The sequence below is a fragment of the Sminthopsis crassicaudata genome, chromosome 3 (genome assembly GCF_048593235.1).
Source record: "Sminthopsis crassicaudata isolate SCR6 chromosome 3, ASM4859323v1, whole genome shotgun sequence".
Lineage (NCBI taxonomy): Eukaryota > Metazoa > Chordata > Mammalia > Dasyuromorphia > Dasyuridae > Sminthopsis > Sminthopsis crassicaudata.
The window spans coordinates 618519670-618537047 of record NC_133619.1 but is presented as its reverse complement, the minus strand read 5'-3'; the positions used below and the strand labels follow the sequence as shown (position 1 = coordinate 618537047).

Here is a 17378-nt window from a genome sequence, read left to right as displayed (position 1 = left end):
CCAGTCTTGGGATTATCTCACTATCATCATTTTCTTGATTCTTCCCTCTTTTAAAATTCACTTTCTCTGTGAAGCCTCTTCTGATTATACTCACCATTCATTTACTTTGTTTCCTTCCATCTTTTATCCATGCAGCTGGGTCCAAATTAATTTGTCCAATTTCTTTGCAAGTATTGACTCTTTTACATTATATATATATATATATATATATATATATATATATATATATATATGTATATATATGTATATGTTTATATACATATATATGTATATATATAGTGTAAAATAGTCTAGTTGAGGAGATTATATATATATTATATATATAATATATATATAATCTCCTCAACTAGACTATAAACTTCCAGGTATTGTAATGTCAATTTCTTTTGTATCTTCTTGGAGAATTAAGAACAAAGTTTCTCATTCACTCATTCATAAATCCATTGATTCACTCACACATTCATTCATTAACCATTATTAAATTCTTAATATGTATAAGACAGTTGTACTAAGGACTGGAGATCCAAAAATCTTCCTTCAAGGAGCTCACATTCCGCTTTGCATTCAGTAAGTGCTCAAAAAATGTTTTGGCTGACTAGGTCTTTGTTTTCTCAGCCTAGGCTTCTCTCTCTGACCTTTATGTTTCCCTACTTTTGTCCCATTTTGTGATAACTTACAGGGATACTAATTGGAAATACAAAACAGCAAAGAGCCAGAAGCCAGGAAGAGTTGGAGAGCAAAGTGTAAGTCCTGAAGTCCATCATCCACTGGGGTATGTCTTTGAGGCACCTGAACTTTCATTTTCACTGGATCAGCCTTCTATCCTATCTCCCAGTCTCTTTGAACAAGACTGCTGTCTTCCAATGTCTGGAGAGCTATCACCATGACAGTAGATTTACTATTTCTCTTTAGTGTTTGGATGGAAAAAACTAGGGATTGTGGGTAATAGCAGGGGAAGCAGATTTAGGCTCAATATAAAGGAACAATTTTTTTTTTAAGGGAACAATTCTTAACAAATGTTAAATAAAATGTGTCCCAAAGTGAAGGGAGCCACCTTGGGAGACAGGGATCTTAGGGAAAGGATTTTCACAAAATTTATGAGTTGGATGCTCTATTTGTTGGGAAAAACAACAAAAGGCCCTTTTAATATGTGGTACAATGAGCTGTTAGGTACAGCCATAGTGCACAGAGCACCAGGCCTGGAGTCAAGAAGACCTGAATTCAAATCTGCCTTTAGATACTTACTAGCTGTGTGACCTTGAGCAAGTTACTTCACCCCATTTGCCTCAGTTTTTTCATCTGAAAAATGAACTGGAGAAGAAAATTGCAAACCACTCTGGTGTGTCTGCTAAGAAAACTTCAAATGGGATCATGAAGAGTTGGACACAACTAAAATGACTGAAGTAGAAAAGGATGCTGTCCTTTGGACACCATGATCTCTAAGGGTCCTTTTAACACATGTCACATTGAAAGAATGCTGGATTTAGAACAGAGAATGTGGGTTCCAATCCCAGGTCTGCTACTTATTCTCTTTGTGAGTTATTTATTCCTCTTGGGTCTAGTTAACTCACCAGTGAAGGAGATTGGATTTAATGGCTTCGGAGGTCCTGACTTCTAGTTCTGTGTGGACTGTGTGGCCGTGTGGACTGACTTGATGATTCTCTGGGTCCCATCCCGACCAGTTGGATTTGAGAGCTAATTCATAATTCAAACCTGTCCTAGGCTTTGACTTGTGAGCCAGGCTTCAGTTTCTTCATCTGTTACCAAACCAGGAGGTTGGGCTATTGGGCCTCTGAGGTCCCTTGCAGCTCTAAATTAAGGATGCTATGAACTTTGATAAAGTTTGGCAAAAGTGGGGGGAGTGATGATGCTGCCGTTCTTGAAAAGCCAATTTCCAAGTCTTGGCTGAGGGTTGGCAGTTCCCTTATGCCCTCTCCTTCTTTTTATTCAGCTGGGACAAAGACTAGTTGGCTGCGGAAATCAAGTATCCTCATTTCTTGCTCAATGTAGACCCCAGCTGTAAACTCCTGAAGAGCTGCCTGTTTTGTAAGACCTTCCATGGGGATCAGCTCCATACTATCCTAAGAGCACAGAAAGTCATTCAAAGAACATGGATGGCCTTGAACCACTGGGCTCAAGATATTTTCCTCAATATGGATGATGGGGATGGCGATGAGAGGAGATGCTTTGATGAAGCATAAAACTCCAAAAGAAACAAAAATTCTTTCTTGGTCAGCTATAAATATTCCCATGTTCATTTCACTCTCTTACCAAAAGAACTTCTTCCATCTCTCCACTGGTAAATAAGGAATAATAAGGATATGAGTGGACTAATGAGGATATACGTAGAGCTATTTTTAAGATCCAGTGGAATCAAAATTTTTCTGAATTCCCAACCAATCTTACTGCCCATTAGTATAAAATGGTGCAGGGTTCTAGTAGAGGCAATGGGTTCTGTCTATCAAGGATGTTCAAGCAGAGACTGCAGGACTACTTGTCCTGCATAAAAAAGAGTGGATTCTTTGTGGATGTGGGTTGAACTCAATGTCTCCTGATGTCCCTTAGGACTACGAAAGTGAGTGTATCCCTCAAAATGATCTCAGCCTCTTTTGATTCTGTACAGGATCACAGATTTAGAGCTGAAAAGGGACTTTTGCTCAACTTTCTCATTTTATGGCGGAGGAATCAGAGATTCAGAAAGTTTAGTTGATTTGCTTGGGGTCACACAGCTGGTAATATACCCTGCCCCTAAGTCCAGGACTCTCCACTATACCATGCAGGCTGATTTAGAAGTCAGAAATTCTTAACTTGGGGTACACAGATGAATAGGTTTCAGGAAATCCATAAACTTGCATGAGAAAAAAAAAGTATGCCTTTATTTTTCACTAAGTTCTGATTTCCTTTGTAATCTTTTACATTTATTTTATGCATTTAAAAACATAATTCTGAGAAGGAGCCTGTAGGCTGCCAAAGGTTAGAGGCACAAAAAAAGGTTATAAAGACTTCTGCTCTAGGTTGAAGTGAAGTACCTGATCACCTGGCTAGTAAATAGCAGGAGTGGAGTTTAAATCCATGGTTCCCAACTCCAAATTCCAGGCTCTTTCCACTATTCCACATTGGCTATAAACAGTCCTCAAAATCTCTTAATTGTCACTTTTCCTAGATGAGAATTATCTTCTCTATGGCAGGTCTTAGAGTGAAGATCATGGAAGGGGTCGAGCTAACAAAAAGAAAGAGGATCCTCATGAACCCAATGGCAGACTCACAAGGTCACTTCACAAAGTTCAAAGGGTGGGAGGTCGACCAGCTCAGCTTGAGATTGAGAGGAAGCTTGTGCAGAGGGCAAGTCTACAACCAGAAAATGGGGACATCCCATAACTAAAATTTTTTATGATAGCTTTTTATTTACAGAGCATATGCATGGGTAATTTTTCCAACATTGACCCTTGCATGACCTTTTCTTGCAAATTTTCTCCTTCTTCCCCCACCCCTCCCTTATCTGGCAGGTAGTCCAATACATGTTAAATATGTTGAAACACATGCCATGACTAAATTTTACTTTCTGGCAGGTTTGGGACCCAGATGCTTCCTGACTACTGTTCTTCCATTCAAAAAGAGAGTGTACAGAACATTGGATTTATAGTCAGCAAGACTCGGGTTCAAACTCTGTCTCAGACAGAATGTTTCCCCAGGCAGTTACTGTTACTTGCTGGATACCAGTTTCCTCAACTGTGAAATCAGGGGATTGAATTAAATGATCTCCAGGATCCCAGCTCAGCATCCCTGTGATCTAAAGGCTCTTCACCTCTCTGAGCCTCAGTTTCTTCAGGTGTAAAATGAAGAGGTTATTTTAGAATCTCTAGATGCTCTCTCAGAGTAATTTGGAACTATGCCCAAAGGGCAACCCTTCGACCCAGCAATACCACTATTAGGTCTGGGTCCCAAAGAAATAATTTTAGAAAGGGGAAAGGACCTACATATGCAAAAATGTTTTTAGTAGTTTTTTTTTTTTTTTTTTTAGGCTGGGGTTAAGTGACTTGCCCAGGATCACACAGCTAGGAAGCTGTAAGTGTCTGAGACCAGATTTGAACTTGGGTGCTCCTGAATTCAAGGCTGGTGCTATCCATTGCACCACCTAACTGCCCCTCAGTTGTTTTTTTTTTTTATGGTGGCAAAGAATTGGAAATTGAGGGGATGCCCACCAATTGAGGGCTAGCTGAATAAGTTGTGGTATACCAATGTAAGGGAATACTATTGTGTTATAAGAAATGATGAGCAGGCAGTTTCCAGGAAAACCTGGGAAGACTTACATGAACTAATCCAAAGTTCATCACTGCCTCCTTACTATTCCATCTCCCAACTGGGAACATTCTCACTAGCATTTCCTCATACTTGGAATGCTATCTCCTCTCATTTCTACCCCCAAGCTTCCTTCAAATTACACCTTATGCGAGATCCTTTCCCAATTTTTTGAAATCTTTTCTGAAATCTGAGATTTATCTCCATTGTACATTGCATATATCTTATTTATACTTGGTTGTCTGAATGCTATCTACTGCATCAAGCTGTGAGCTTTTTTGGGGGGGAGGGGGAAAGAAGTTCTTTGTATCTCTGGAACTTAGCACATACTAAGTGTTTAATATTTGCTTTGCTGACCTGATTTGGTCAATCCAGATCTTGCATCCAAGATCATGAGTCCAGGCCATAGGATTATGAGTGGAATGAACTAGGGACTTTTAGGTAGAAGAAAAATTTCACAGGATTTGTGAAAGCCACAAATCAATCTTCAAGTGCCAAAAGAGGAATTAAATATCCTTTTTGGCTCCAAATGGCAGAATAAGGAGAGAAGGGTGGAAGATGCAAAGATGTGGCCAAGTGAGACTTGATGTCAAGAACTTTTGAACAATGAACACTAACAAGAAAAGAAATTGGTTTCCCAGGAAAGCAAATTCCCCATATGTAGAAGTCTTCACACAGACTCCAGTTACTATTCATCAGACATATTGTTGAGCACTTTCATTTTTCAGATATGAATTAGATTAAAAGGAGGTTTCTTCCAACTCAGAGATTCTATGATTCTGTGGTAATTGGCTAATTGATTCTTATGAGGATTGAATCTATCCACAGAATAATGGAAAGTGGATTTGAAGTCACAAGAACTGGCTTTGAATCCTAACTATAACTTACTACTTGTATGATTCTGGGCAAGGCTCTTCACCTTTTAGAGTCTCAGTTTCCTCAGAGGTAAATGCAATGTTTGAATTTGATGATCTCTTAAGACTTATTTCAGCTCTTATGAAACTGTGACTGCCTCTCTAAGCCCCATGTTCTGACCAAGTGAGCTAAAGGGTTCCTCACCATGGTGTAAGTAAGAGACCAATGAGTTCCTGCAAGGAGTACAGATGGGTAGCAGAAACAACAGGAAAAAAACAGAAGTGGGGACTGTGGACTCATCTTCTTCTCAGGACTTAACTATCCTTCAGCTTCTCAAGTTCTTTCTCCCAAGAAGTTCCTCTCCAAGACTAACTTCTACAGAAGAAAGGGGTCCATTGTGTCCACTCATTTCCATTGTGTTCTGGGGCTAGAGTGGGAGATGGAAATGGCAAGCTTCTTAAAGCTTGCTATTCTGAAAATAATTCCCTCCTACTGGTTTCTAGAAAGGGGTCAAGAGCTAAATTTCCCCCATGGAACTCTGGGAAATGGATGGAATTTTTTTCTCCTTTAGGGAATCCCAAAGCACATTGACCAATACACTCAAGTTAGCAGTTACTCTGGCTTTGGACTTGCAAATAGGGGATATTGGGCAAGAAGTATTCTTTTGGGGCTTCACAAATAGTTGTCACTCTCTGCTGATTCATTCTATGAGCGTTGTGCTCCATATGTTTTTGGCCTACAGAATCTATTTGGGGATTCTGCTTCTGGGGCATTGTACTCTGTAAAGGCAGCAGGATTGGGAGGCAGAAAATTTAGCTTCAAGTGTAGGGTCTGCTATTTACCAGCTGTGTTACTTTAGGGAAATTGCTTATCCTCACTGGGCCTCAGTTTCCCCATTTTACAGACAAGGCTTAGATAGAGCTTGCCCAAGGTTATACAGTGAGTGAACTGATATTTAAACCCAGATCTGCCCATAAAATAGGGCAGTCAAAGGAGCAGGCCTTCAAGGCAAGAATCTTCAAGGCAAGAGGACCATACATTTTAAAAGCCAGAATGCACTATTGAGAATACAGAGACCCCTCATTTCATAAGCAGGAACTGAGACTCAGAGAGCTTAAGACCCAGTTAATATTAGTTTAATATTAAATTAATAATTAATTAAATTTATAAATAAAGTAATAATTAATTTATAATTATTTAGAATATTTTATAATATAAATTATTAATTTATAATAATTATTTATAATAATTAATTAATAATTAATTGAGTTTAAATTAATAATTAATTAATATTAATTTTAATTAATATTAGAGGTAGCTTCCTCAGTCCAACTCCAAAGCCCATTCACTCTCCCATGTTGAGTTTAATATCCAGTGATTCTGGCAATGTCTCCAGAGTTGATATATAGGGAGGGTATGGTACTGAGTGGGAGGAGTGCCATCAGAAAGATGTTTATCCAGAAAAGAGGGCTGCCTCATCACGTAGTGATGGCAAGGGTTACTCAATGGACGGTCTATGTCTTCTGAATTGGTATCCATGCCAGATCTAGAAGAAAGCCTTTGTGAAGGTCTCATGGACACGGACAACAGTCACATACAGAGGCAGGTAGAGACTGCATTGTGAGCCCTATCCCTGAGATCATGGAACCACAGACATCTAGAGCAGTGACATGGCTGTCTTGGGAGACAGGAAGCCCCTCACCATGGCAGCTTTTCACCCAAGGGCAGGAGATGTTAGAAAAGGGGCTTCTCATTAGCTCTGTCATCAGTACAAGAGAGATCTCCTTCCAGAGCTGAAATTCTATGAAACATAGGGCCCAGGACCCAAGGGTGGAAGGCTGCTTCCCTGCCTGGGAAGAAGTAAAAGCAGCCAACCTCAGTGACTTGAGGTTACTTCATGGATTTTCCACTAATGGCTGACTGTCTTGGTACATTCTCCTTCCCATACTATTTGTCATACTCTTGCATCCATATTTCTGGGCCCCTTTTTGTCCCCTTCTAGTTCTGAATTCCCTGAGTTAGAGCTGAGGCAGTGAACAGAGGAGCAGAGACATGATGTACACACACACACACACACACACACACACACACACACACACACACACACCACATCCTCTTTTGAGGAACAGACAAAAAGGGGTGACATAATTGTGTAGAAGCAAGTACAAAGCCAATGATGTCAGGCTAGGGAAGGGAAAACGAGATTTTTTTTTCTTTTTTTTAAGCACAGACGGATACTGAACCACCCAGACTCCTTTCCCTGCTCCTATCTGGTCCTGGGAGTTGGGAAACAGCAACAGTCACTGTCAAGTCGAGTCAATCCAATTCAACAGACATTAGAGTATCGTTATCCCCATTTTACAGATAAGGCTTAGAAAGAGCTTGCCCAAGGTTATACAGTGAATGAACTGATATTTAAACCCAGATCTGCCAACTTCAGATAAAATATTCTATTCACTAGGCTACATTTGATATTTGATGCTCATTTGTCTGTATCCACTATATAACATTAGGAATGAGAGGATTTCAAAGTTGTGAAGGGCTTTGGGAGTGCGTTTAGTCTGACCTGTTTCTGAAGTGAAAGAAAGTCCCTTTATAAACCCCTAACATGCTTATATCTACCTGAGGCAGTATGAAGTTACTGGCACAGTCCTGGGCTTGAAGTTGAGGAGAACTGTGTTCTATTTCCAAGCTGACACTTAACTAGCCTTGTGACCCTGGTGGCTAGATTATAGGATCTGTCTGAGTCTCAGTTTCCCCATTTATAACAATGAGGATAATAATACCAGTAGCACCTCTCCCTCTGTCCCGGTAATTGTTCAACCTCCGCTTGAAAAACCTCTCCCTGTGACTGGATTTCCTAATTTCAATGTGAGTTTTTCTCGATACTTTAGTCCATGGAAGCTGGCATTCTGGTAGGCCCTTTCTCAACGGGTCTCTGAGTTTACCATGCTTTCCAAACTCTATTGGATTACATAATATGATCCAAAGGTTCCTTACCCTTTGTAGCTGAAAAAAAAAGGCCACAAGCTTCTGAATCAATGGTGGCAACAACAGCCCTTTCTTGGACAGTTCATCTAGCTAAAATTTAGAGTGCAACAAAGTGGCTTGAGTCTTGGACTTAGCCTCAGGAAGATTTGAGAGCACATCAAAAAATCCCTTACATTTATTAGCTTGCTAACTGGGGCATGTCAATCATCCTTTCTAAATCTCAGGTAAGAAATATAAAATTATAGATGGGTGTCTAACTCTATTAGTAAGGGGAGTTCCCACACAGATAAGTCACTGATGTTCATTTTGGATTATTTTTCTCTAAATTAATCACTTCAAGACATAATGAGCTAAAAATGCCTTGGGCACTCAGAGAAGGACAACCAAATTGATATCATAGGATAGAAGGGTTTTTAAATGAGGGTCACTTACAATGACTGGCAAGATAAAGGGCGAGAGAAATCCAAGGCTAAGTAACTGCAAAAGTCCTGGCTAGAATGAATTGACGTGGTCATCAAAATGAGGCTAGATAAGAAGCTGAGCAGCTTCAAGAGAAATAATATAAAAAATAATTTTTATACAATAAATACATTTATGAAACCTCCTTAATGAAGACTTTAGATTGAAAGTAGAAATAGATTCTAAATTAGTCTTAGGAAAGCCTGGGTGGTTAGATTATAATATATTACTTAGAGGATTTTTTAGAGATTAACCAGGACCAATCTTAACATTTTGATGTTACATTCTTTCACTTATTCATCAAACATTATTTAAGCAACGGCTGTGTGCAGGACACAGTCTTATGGCAAAAATGAAATCATCTCTGCCCCAAGGAGATTATATTCTGTTGGCAGCAAACAACATATCTACAATATTTAAAATACATAACAAGTTAAAAATGGTGTGTGTGTGTGTGTGTGTGTGTGTGTGTGTGTGTGTGTGTGTGTGTGTATGTTTGGATTGCCAACAATAAGATGATCAAGAAAAGCTTCAAGGAGGTGTCCAAATGAGCTATGCTTTGAAGGAAGTTAGGGGTTTTAAGAGGTAGGAGAAGAAGATATATGTAGCAAAACTTGGACATGGAATATCGTATAGACACCCCTGCTTTCCTGGAAAATCTCTCTTGGTACCTCTGTCAAAAACAAAGATATTTAATCTCCATTTTGGGGGGTCAGCTTTGCCCTAAGGAAGCATTTTTAAAGGTTCTAAGCTATTGATCTGAGTAGTAGACCCTGTTCCTCACTGATAGAGGTGAAGAAACTGCTTCTGTAAAAGCAATTTCTTTCATTTTGAATTCTGCCAGGTGTCCAACTTCCCCTTTCATTACCCCAGAAAGGGCAGGGTAGGCTATACTTGCTTTCCTCCCTTATCACCACTGACTAGTCAGCTCTTTACAATTTGATTTCTGCCTCCCCTAACTATATTTTTATTCAAACTTTATTCAAACAGCTTTATTCAAATAGCTCTCTTTCCCTAATCTCAAATGACCTCTTCATTGCTAAATCAGACATTTAGCAAGAAAATTCAATATTTGTCAAGGCAAACAAGGCACCCAAATCATCAAAATGTTTTAAATCTAGTATTTAGCAATCCTATTTTTTCTCTCCTCATTCTTTTTGATCTCCCTGGGGCACCTGATCAGATGACATGGGCCACCTCTTCCTCCTTGGGCCTCTCTTCCCCTGTGGCTTCCTTCTGAGACAGTTCACTCTGAATGTTTCTGGGAGCTTCTTCTCTGACTCTGGCTGGCTCTACTTCCTAGTCTTGCAACATGTCTGCACTCCAAAGCTCTGTCCTTGAATCTTGTCTCTCTTGCCAGTCTCTCCCTTGATGAGCCCATCTATTCCCTTGGCTTCCATCTACAGCACATGACTCGCAAATCTATCTATCCAAGCACAAACTCACTCTTGAGTTCTAGTTTTGGATTTCCAATACCTTGATGTTCTGCCAGGATATCACAATAAATAAAAAACTTCTCTGATGTTGACCAAAGACACTATTCAAACATGACATAGCTCTCTTCAGGGTGGTACAACCCTCCCCCAAGTTGGATGGGGACAGAGGGAAGGAGAGGCTATTTGTCAGAGGATGAAGGAACACAGGACACTAGCAGCAGTGTGGTATAGTGGAAAGGCAGGCTGACTCTGGGTTCAGGGGTCCTGAATTTCAAATCTCATTTCTGATACTTGCTATGGTCTTCGGCAGACATTTGGATTGCCGGTATTGCTTTCATCATTTGTAATTTGAGGGGGCTGGACTGGATGAAATGGGATGACTTTCTTATCCTAAAACTCTTACCCCAAAATATCATCTGCCCAATGGCAATTCAGTGTGTCTGGGAAAACTCACTTCTATGGATAGGAAGGCAAGAGGGAAATGGAGATGGTGACTTGGACTCTTAATTTTGTTTTTCAACTCTCAAATTCATTTGCGATCTCCTAAAATCTCAAAAGAAATGGACTATTACTGTCTATTGTTTTGTCAGGGACTCTCAATCTATACTTTGTATCTTTTTCTTCCTTCCCACCCTGATTCGATTCAACAAATTTATCAACCAAGGCCTGTGTCTGGCTCTCACAACACTAAGAAAAATGATACAACCTCCCCATCAAAGAGTTTATGTTCAACCATTCATTCAACTGAGCAATTATACTCCAACAAATAAATACAAAGTACATACAAAGTAATCCACAATCATTTAAAAGAGGTTTTAGGGCTTCCTTAATGCCAGGCCCATACTCTGTATCCTTCTAATAGATATTTGTTGAAGGAAGAAGGAATGGAATTGATAAATCTCTTTTAAGGGCCAGTTCAGGAGAGAATGACAGGAGAACAGTACTGTAACATCTCACTCTATAAATAAAATGTTATCAGTTGCACAAATGTGACTCCTGACCCCAGCTCTCCTATCACCCCCATGGAATGCATTTCTGAGCCTGGATGTACTCCCACCAATTGATAGCTAGCCCCATTGACCTAAAGCTTTAGGACCAGAATTCAATGTGTCCTCTGCATTCTCCCAGGACTTGAAATTATGACCAAGTGTTGAATGTTGTCATCTTGGATTGCTCAAACTGGTTACCCAATATTGGGCCAAAGGTTCGCCTGGCTATGGCAAATAGTCTATCCGGTCTCCTGGATTTTCCAAACAAACAATACAATCTTCCTCTTCTCTGAATGACTGGTGCTAAGGTCACGACAACCCCAGAGAAGGTTGACGGATGGAAAGGTCAGTTGGAAAGCTCAGTTCCTTGGTCAAGAATGGGAGTGTTTATCAAGTGCTTGTCCTCAGGAAGGAATGCCAACTAGGTTGAACTCAAGATTGCCAAACCACTTTACATCCTTGTCTTAGTTATGAAGTTTGATCTGAGTTAACTTCTACTCTGAGAAAGGCACAGAAGATAATTACACAAAACAGAAGTGGGGCTGGGAAAGCACAGTATCTACCCTCAAGGAGTTTATAATCAGGTGAAGAGAGAGGCAAGCATACAAAACAGCTAATCAAGGGAGAGTGTAAGAAGTATAAGGAGAGATACAGGCAAGATTCTTGAAACATTTCAGAAAGAAGAGATTACTTTCCATTATCCTGGATGGGAAAAGAAGCTGTTAAAAAAATTTAAATTCAGTTCCTCATTTTCTGAAAACTCACATATTTTAAAACACCTGTTCACACCCTTTGGAATCAGAACCCTGTGGCCTCTGACACATCCATCTCACTAGTAAGAAGCATGCAAATGTCCTTCCTAGCCAATATATATATATTTTTTTTCCTAAGGCAATTGGGTTAAGTGACTTGCCCAGGTTCACACAGCCAGGAAGTGTTAAGTATGTGAGGTCACTTTTGAACTCAGATCCTTCTGACTTCAGGGCTGGTGAGCTATCCACTGCACCACCTGGCTGCCCCTAATTCAGTTCTTTTCAAAGGGAGCCTCAAAGGAGATAATGGATATAAGCCCTTTGTAAGCCTTGAAACTCTTTATGTATTCATAACATTATGATCATAATCGTTATCGTTCTTAAAAAGATAAGGTTCAGGGGGAGAGACATCGGGAGATGTCAGTTATCATCAGTCACTGCCTACTTTGTTTCATGCATACAGTTGGCATCATTCCTATTATTTCCTGGATCTGGACCCAGAGTTCAGGCTAAGTGGACTCTCCTATACTGATCCACTCCCCCCAAATCTCAATGTGCCCAACCAAACAAGGATTCTCATGTGCAATCTGTGGTAAAACATCGCCTCCTACCTAAAGTAAAATGTAGGGCTGCATGGGGGATGCAGGATTAAGTTCATCCTAAACCACATGCTTGCTTCAGCCCCAAATGAGAGAGGCATCCCAATCCCTCTGGAGTTAGCTAGTCTCGTGGCCTTTTGACGCTCCTTCTAGAGCACTTTTTCCTCCTCATGAACTCTCAGGGCCCTAAAATGCTCTCAGAACATGTGGCCACAAGGTAAACTTATGATATTGGCTACAAAGGCCTGAAGATGGACTCGGGAAAGTCAGTAACCCTTCCCATTTTTCTGTGTCATAGCTCTGATAAGAAAGTCACCACAATTGACTTAACCTGGTCTCAGCTCTCTGAGCCGTAATGGGAGAGGACCCTTGTTTCTGCTTTTATTGGACTAAACAACAGTAGCCAATGAGGCAATATGAGCCAGAGGCAGTCTGTGGAAGTAATCTATGCAAAGCACTTTATAAATAGGGGGTGTTGTTATATTATTGTTGTTGTTACTGACTCCCACAACTCCTCTGAACTCGGTGAGCTAAAAGGATCGGCGCAAGAATCATTCTCAGTGACCCTGAGTTTACTGGTTGGAGGTGGATGGGATCCAACCTCGTCTTGCTGGGGGTTCGGGGCATCTTATCTTTCTGGTCCCTCCATTCAATTTTGCACGAGATTGGCTTATCAGTCAAGTTTTTTCCAGACTGACTCAAAGGGTTCTCCCTGTGCCCACTGCAACCAATTAGGCAGGAGGCTGTTGAAAATATCGGCTCTTGTGTCAGTTTCATGCTTCAGAAGAGAATCTCTCTGGGGAGGCGGACAAGAAAATGACAACTACCCTGCAAGCCTCTGGGCTGTACACTCCCAGCCCCAAACCTGCCCAAGCCGGGACTCCTGTCTGCAAAGGGATTGGGACCTTTAAAAATGAACGCATCTTTCCAAGGAAATCAAGCTGCTGAGTGTAGCCCATTCTTCTGGATGTTCAATGTTGTTCATCCACGGGTTAAAAACACTCCGGGCTATCACTTCTCCCCCTCCCCCCCACCCCACATTCAAGGGCAAGGCAGAGCAGCTGCCCAAACCACCCAAGGAGAGGCGGGAAGCGAGGAGAGCAGGAGCCGTGGCAAGCCCACCGGGGCCAGACGCTGGGACCAATGGGAAAGGGCAGTGAAGAGTTAACGAACAAATGATCTGCTCCTTCCCCGATCAGTCGGGCTCCAAAGTTCAGTTCCTGGTCCCAAGCAACCTCGAAGGAATTGTAAATCTCCTTGCAGTGTTTAACAAAACAAAAGCAACCTGAAATTGCATGCAGGTTCGGTTTTATGCAGTACATATTTACTTAATCCCCAAGGTATGCGGCTCCGAGTCATGTCAGTTGACTTTGTGCCCCCCCCCCCTTTACTCACAACAGTTTAAGTTCCAAACTCAATCCATGTTTTTGTTCCTACAGTTCACATGGTTCAAATGGGATTCTTCACACTGCCCTCCTCGCCGGGGGAGTCACTCCCCCCCCCAAAAAAACCAAGAAGGGGGCACGACCACCACCCCGAGGATCCCACCCACAGCAGAGCGCGCGGCAGAGAAGCCCTGCTTTGGGCTGCTCCCCTTAACTGGGCAGGAGGAGGGAATCTAATTCTGTTTTTTGGGGGACTGAACAATGACAGACCGAAATCTTCCCCTCTCTATCTGCCCCCCCCCGGATTCTCAGTCGCCCCGACCTCCCCGGACATGGCCGCGCGCCCGGACCGTCCAGGAGAGCAGAGCCGGGAGCCCGCGGTTGCCCCACAGCCTCCCCGCCTCCACCGGAGATTTCACATCTCCTGGCTCTCAGGTTGGGGCTTGGAAAGGAGCCGCCGAGGAGAACTGAAAAGTGCCAACTTGTGAGAAGCTTCTCAGACGCTCCACCACGCACACGCCCTGCGATAATCACCCCAGCTGCAGCAAAGGGGGAGGGGGGGTGGGGGACCAAGGGGAGAATACCTGGGGGGGGAGGTCGGAGCTGGGAGGTTTCGGGGGGGGGGGAGCACTCACTCAAGGCCACAGAGGTGCCCGGACAGCCCGGACCTGCCAGACACTTCCGATCCCGGGGGAAATTCACAAGGTGAAATGGACTAGGTCAGCGTCCTCGTACCCCCCAAACCGCGGGCGGAGGGAGCCCTCGGCTCCGCCGGCAGGTGCGGGGTCCCCTCCCTCCCCCCAAACTCCCGGTCCCCGCGCCCGCCAGCCCGGCCCCTCAGCCGCTCGCGCTCACCTTTCTCGCTCCGCGTTCGGCAAACTCCCGGGCGAGGTGGCGCCCGATGCCTCTTCCGCCGCCGGTGATGAGCACGCTCTCCCGGGACAGGTCCCGCAGCTTGGCGGGCAGCAGCAGACACACGGCCGCTTTCGCCACCAGATAGATCAGCTGCAGCGGGAGCACGAGCAGCGCGCCCAGCCATTTCCAAACCATCCTCCGAGGGGTGGGGGCGTTGGCGGGGGGAGGGGGAGGCACCCCCAGCGCGAACCACGCACCCGCGCCCAAAACCAAAAAAGAGAAGCAATGATAAGTAAGTCGGTGGGGGCGGGGCGGGGGCGGGAGAGAATCCCACCTGGTCCCTCTAGAAACGCGGAGTAGCGGCTGCGGGGGGCGAGGCGACGGCTCCCGCTTAGGTGGGGAAGGCACTTCGGAAAGTTGGGACAGCGGGAGGGGGGCGGGGGGCGGGGAGCGGGAGGTGGAAACGTTGAGGGCAAGAAGCTTCTTGCCTCAGCTGTCGTTTCCGTTGGGGATTTCTCAGGTAATGTTTACTGGCTGACAGATCTGGGGAGTTTGGGAGGGGGGGGAGCACAGCCACGCGCGCGCGCGCAGCCTCGGCCTCGCAAGTCTCCAAGTGCGGGGCTTAGAAACACCCAAACAAGCAGCGGCGGGATCCAGCCCCCCAAGGGGAGGTGGGGGGAAGGGCTGAGGTTTCACCAATTTCAGCCGGCGAACTCCTCCCGACTCATGGCTATTCTTACGCGCAGGAAATTGCTTAAATGAGCGCTGACTGCCAGCACTTTGCAGGAGAAGTGGGGGGTCCCGGTGTCAGTTTCTCTACGTGCGCCGCTCACTCCCCCTCGCTCTCTCCCGGCTCCCGGGGCTAGCCTCGCCAAGGGGCTGCCGCCGTTCCGCTCAGCCTCCCTCCCTCCCTCCCGCGCCCCGCGCCCGCTCTCGCTTCCTGGAGCATTTATTGCTGTCTCTCTTTTTTTCCGCCCCCAACTTGGAGTCCTCGGGCTCCGAGAGCGAACGAGATGCACCCCCTGTCAGCCCTGCCTCGCAGGCAGTCTCTCCACTGCCTCCTTCCCCGGCAGCACAGATGGAGGGTTTTTTTTTTTTTTTTTTTTTTTTTTAATACCCCATTAAGTCTGATTGACAGTTAAAGTGTTCGGGAGATTTCACTACTGTTTCTGTGAGTGGCTGACTGTGGTCTCCCCTCCCCCTCCCCCCACCGGCTTGGCCCGCGCTATCTCGGGGCGCGCGCCCCCGGGCACCCGCGCGCGCGCGCCCCTCCACTCACACGTACACGCACACTCACTCTCACTCTCCGGGCGCTGTGTTTGCAAGCTGGGACTTGCAGGGTGTGCATGCCCCTTTGGACTCGCCTGTGTAACCCGAGCACGCTGTAACTGAGCGCTGGGACCGGCCCCCTCCCCTCCGAGACCTTCCCCCAGTCCTGGGGAGTCAGCGACCCGCGCTGAGGGAAAGGTCACGCGCCCAGAAAGAGCCTGCCCCCCCGCCCCCCGCCCGAGCCCGGAGCGGGGTTACTCGGAGGCGCCTCGTTCTAACATCTGCCCCGGGCTTTCCCCCTCGCGGTCCCCAGAGGACCGCGCGCCGAGCCGGGGGGGACCCGGAGGTCCGCAGAGGTCCGGGAGCGCCTCCCTGGCCCGGCCGGCACCGCGCCCGAGCCCTCCAGAAAAGGGTCCGATTCCGCCACGTTTGCGTTCACCTTGGGCATGTCTATCGGTCTGACCCGAGTCCCCGGGCTGCCGGGTTCGCTCCTCGGCTGAGCTGCGTCTCTGGGGGCAGTTTCTGGGGGAAGGGCCGGATTGGAAAAAGACCCGATCCCAGCTGTTCCCTAGGGCCAGTTACTTCTCTCTGAGCCTCAATCTCCCCTGCTGTAAAGTGAAGTTCGGCTCAAATAAACTCAAGATCTTTTTCAGCTCAAAATCTTAAGACCCCGAGACTGTCGCAGGCCTCCAAATGCGTATCCCCTTCCGTACCCCCTCCCCCCCGCAAAGGTCGGCCTTCTGTGCTCCCCACGGGGCGGGAGACCCTCAGTAACAAATGTGTACGTGTCTCACAACGTCCCTGGTTCTACACCAGCCGCTTCCCCCGCTTCCATCCCTCTCTGTGGCCGGAACCGCGCGAGGCACGCTCCCCGTGCCCCTCCACCACCCCCAAATAAAGTTTCTTCTTGGCTGGGGGAGGGCTCTAGTTGGCGTTTCCTCTAGGAGGAAGTCTAAGTGACTCACTTAAAGACAGCCTTGGTAAAAGCTCCCAGGGAGATTCTTTGAAGGGTCTCCCAGAAGCCACCGGAATTGGGGCTGGTGTGAGCAATTCGACATATTTTAATTTGGGGTATAATAATAATAATAATAATGTCCTAACTCAGTTTCATACTGCGGTCTCTCCCCAAACCCTGGGTGGTGGAGAGGTCTCCGCGCCTGAGTTTTACATATGGGGAAGCCCCAGGCTCCAGAAACGTTAAATGACTTCCTTCTGATCACACAACTCTTACCCTTTCCAGAATTTGAATCAAGATCTCCTGACTCCAGGCCCCTTCATTTTTGGCAAAGATCCTGCCATCCTTTGATGGCCTTTATACTGAAGGGTTTTTCAGCCTTTTTTGTGTCACATTGCCTTTCTCAGATACATGTTTTTTAAATGCATTAAATAAAAAAAAAAAATCCCAAGAAACAAATTATGTTGAAATAATTACCCAAAATTCTTTAAAATATCATGTCTCTATGTATATATGTATGTCATGTAAAATTCT

General features: G+C 44.9%; 1 protein-coding gene across 1 annotated transcript in view; it reads right to left on the bottom strand.

Moving 5' to 3' along the window:
• The window catches only part of DHRS3 (dehydrogenase/reductase 3), a 48723-nt gene extending 33043 nt beyond the window's left edge, over nucleotides 1–15680 (bottom strand). The window contains exon 1 of the mRNA XM_074306227.1: nucleotides 14621–15680. Coding sequence (XP_074162328.1) covers nucleotides 14621–14815 — 195 coding nt within the window. The 5' untranslated portion in view covers nucleotides 14816–15680. The remainder of the gene's footprint in view (nucleotides 1–14620) is intronic.
• Nucleotides 15681–17378: the final 1698 nt, after the last annotated feature.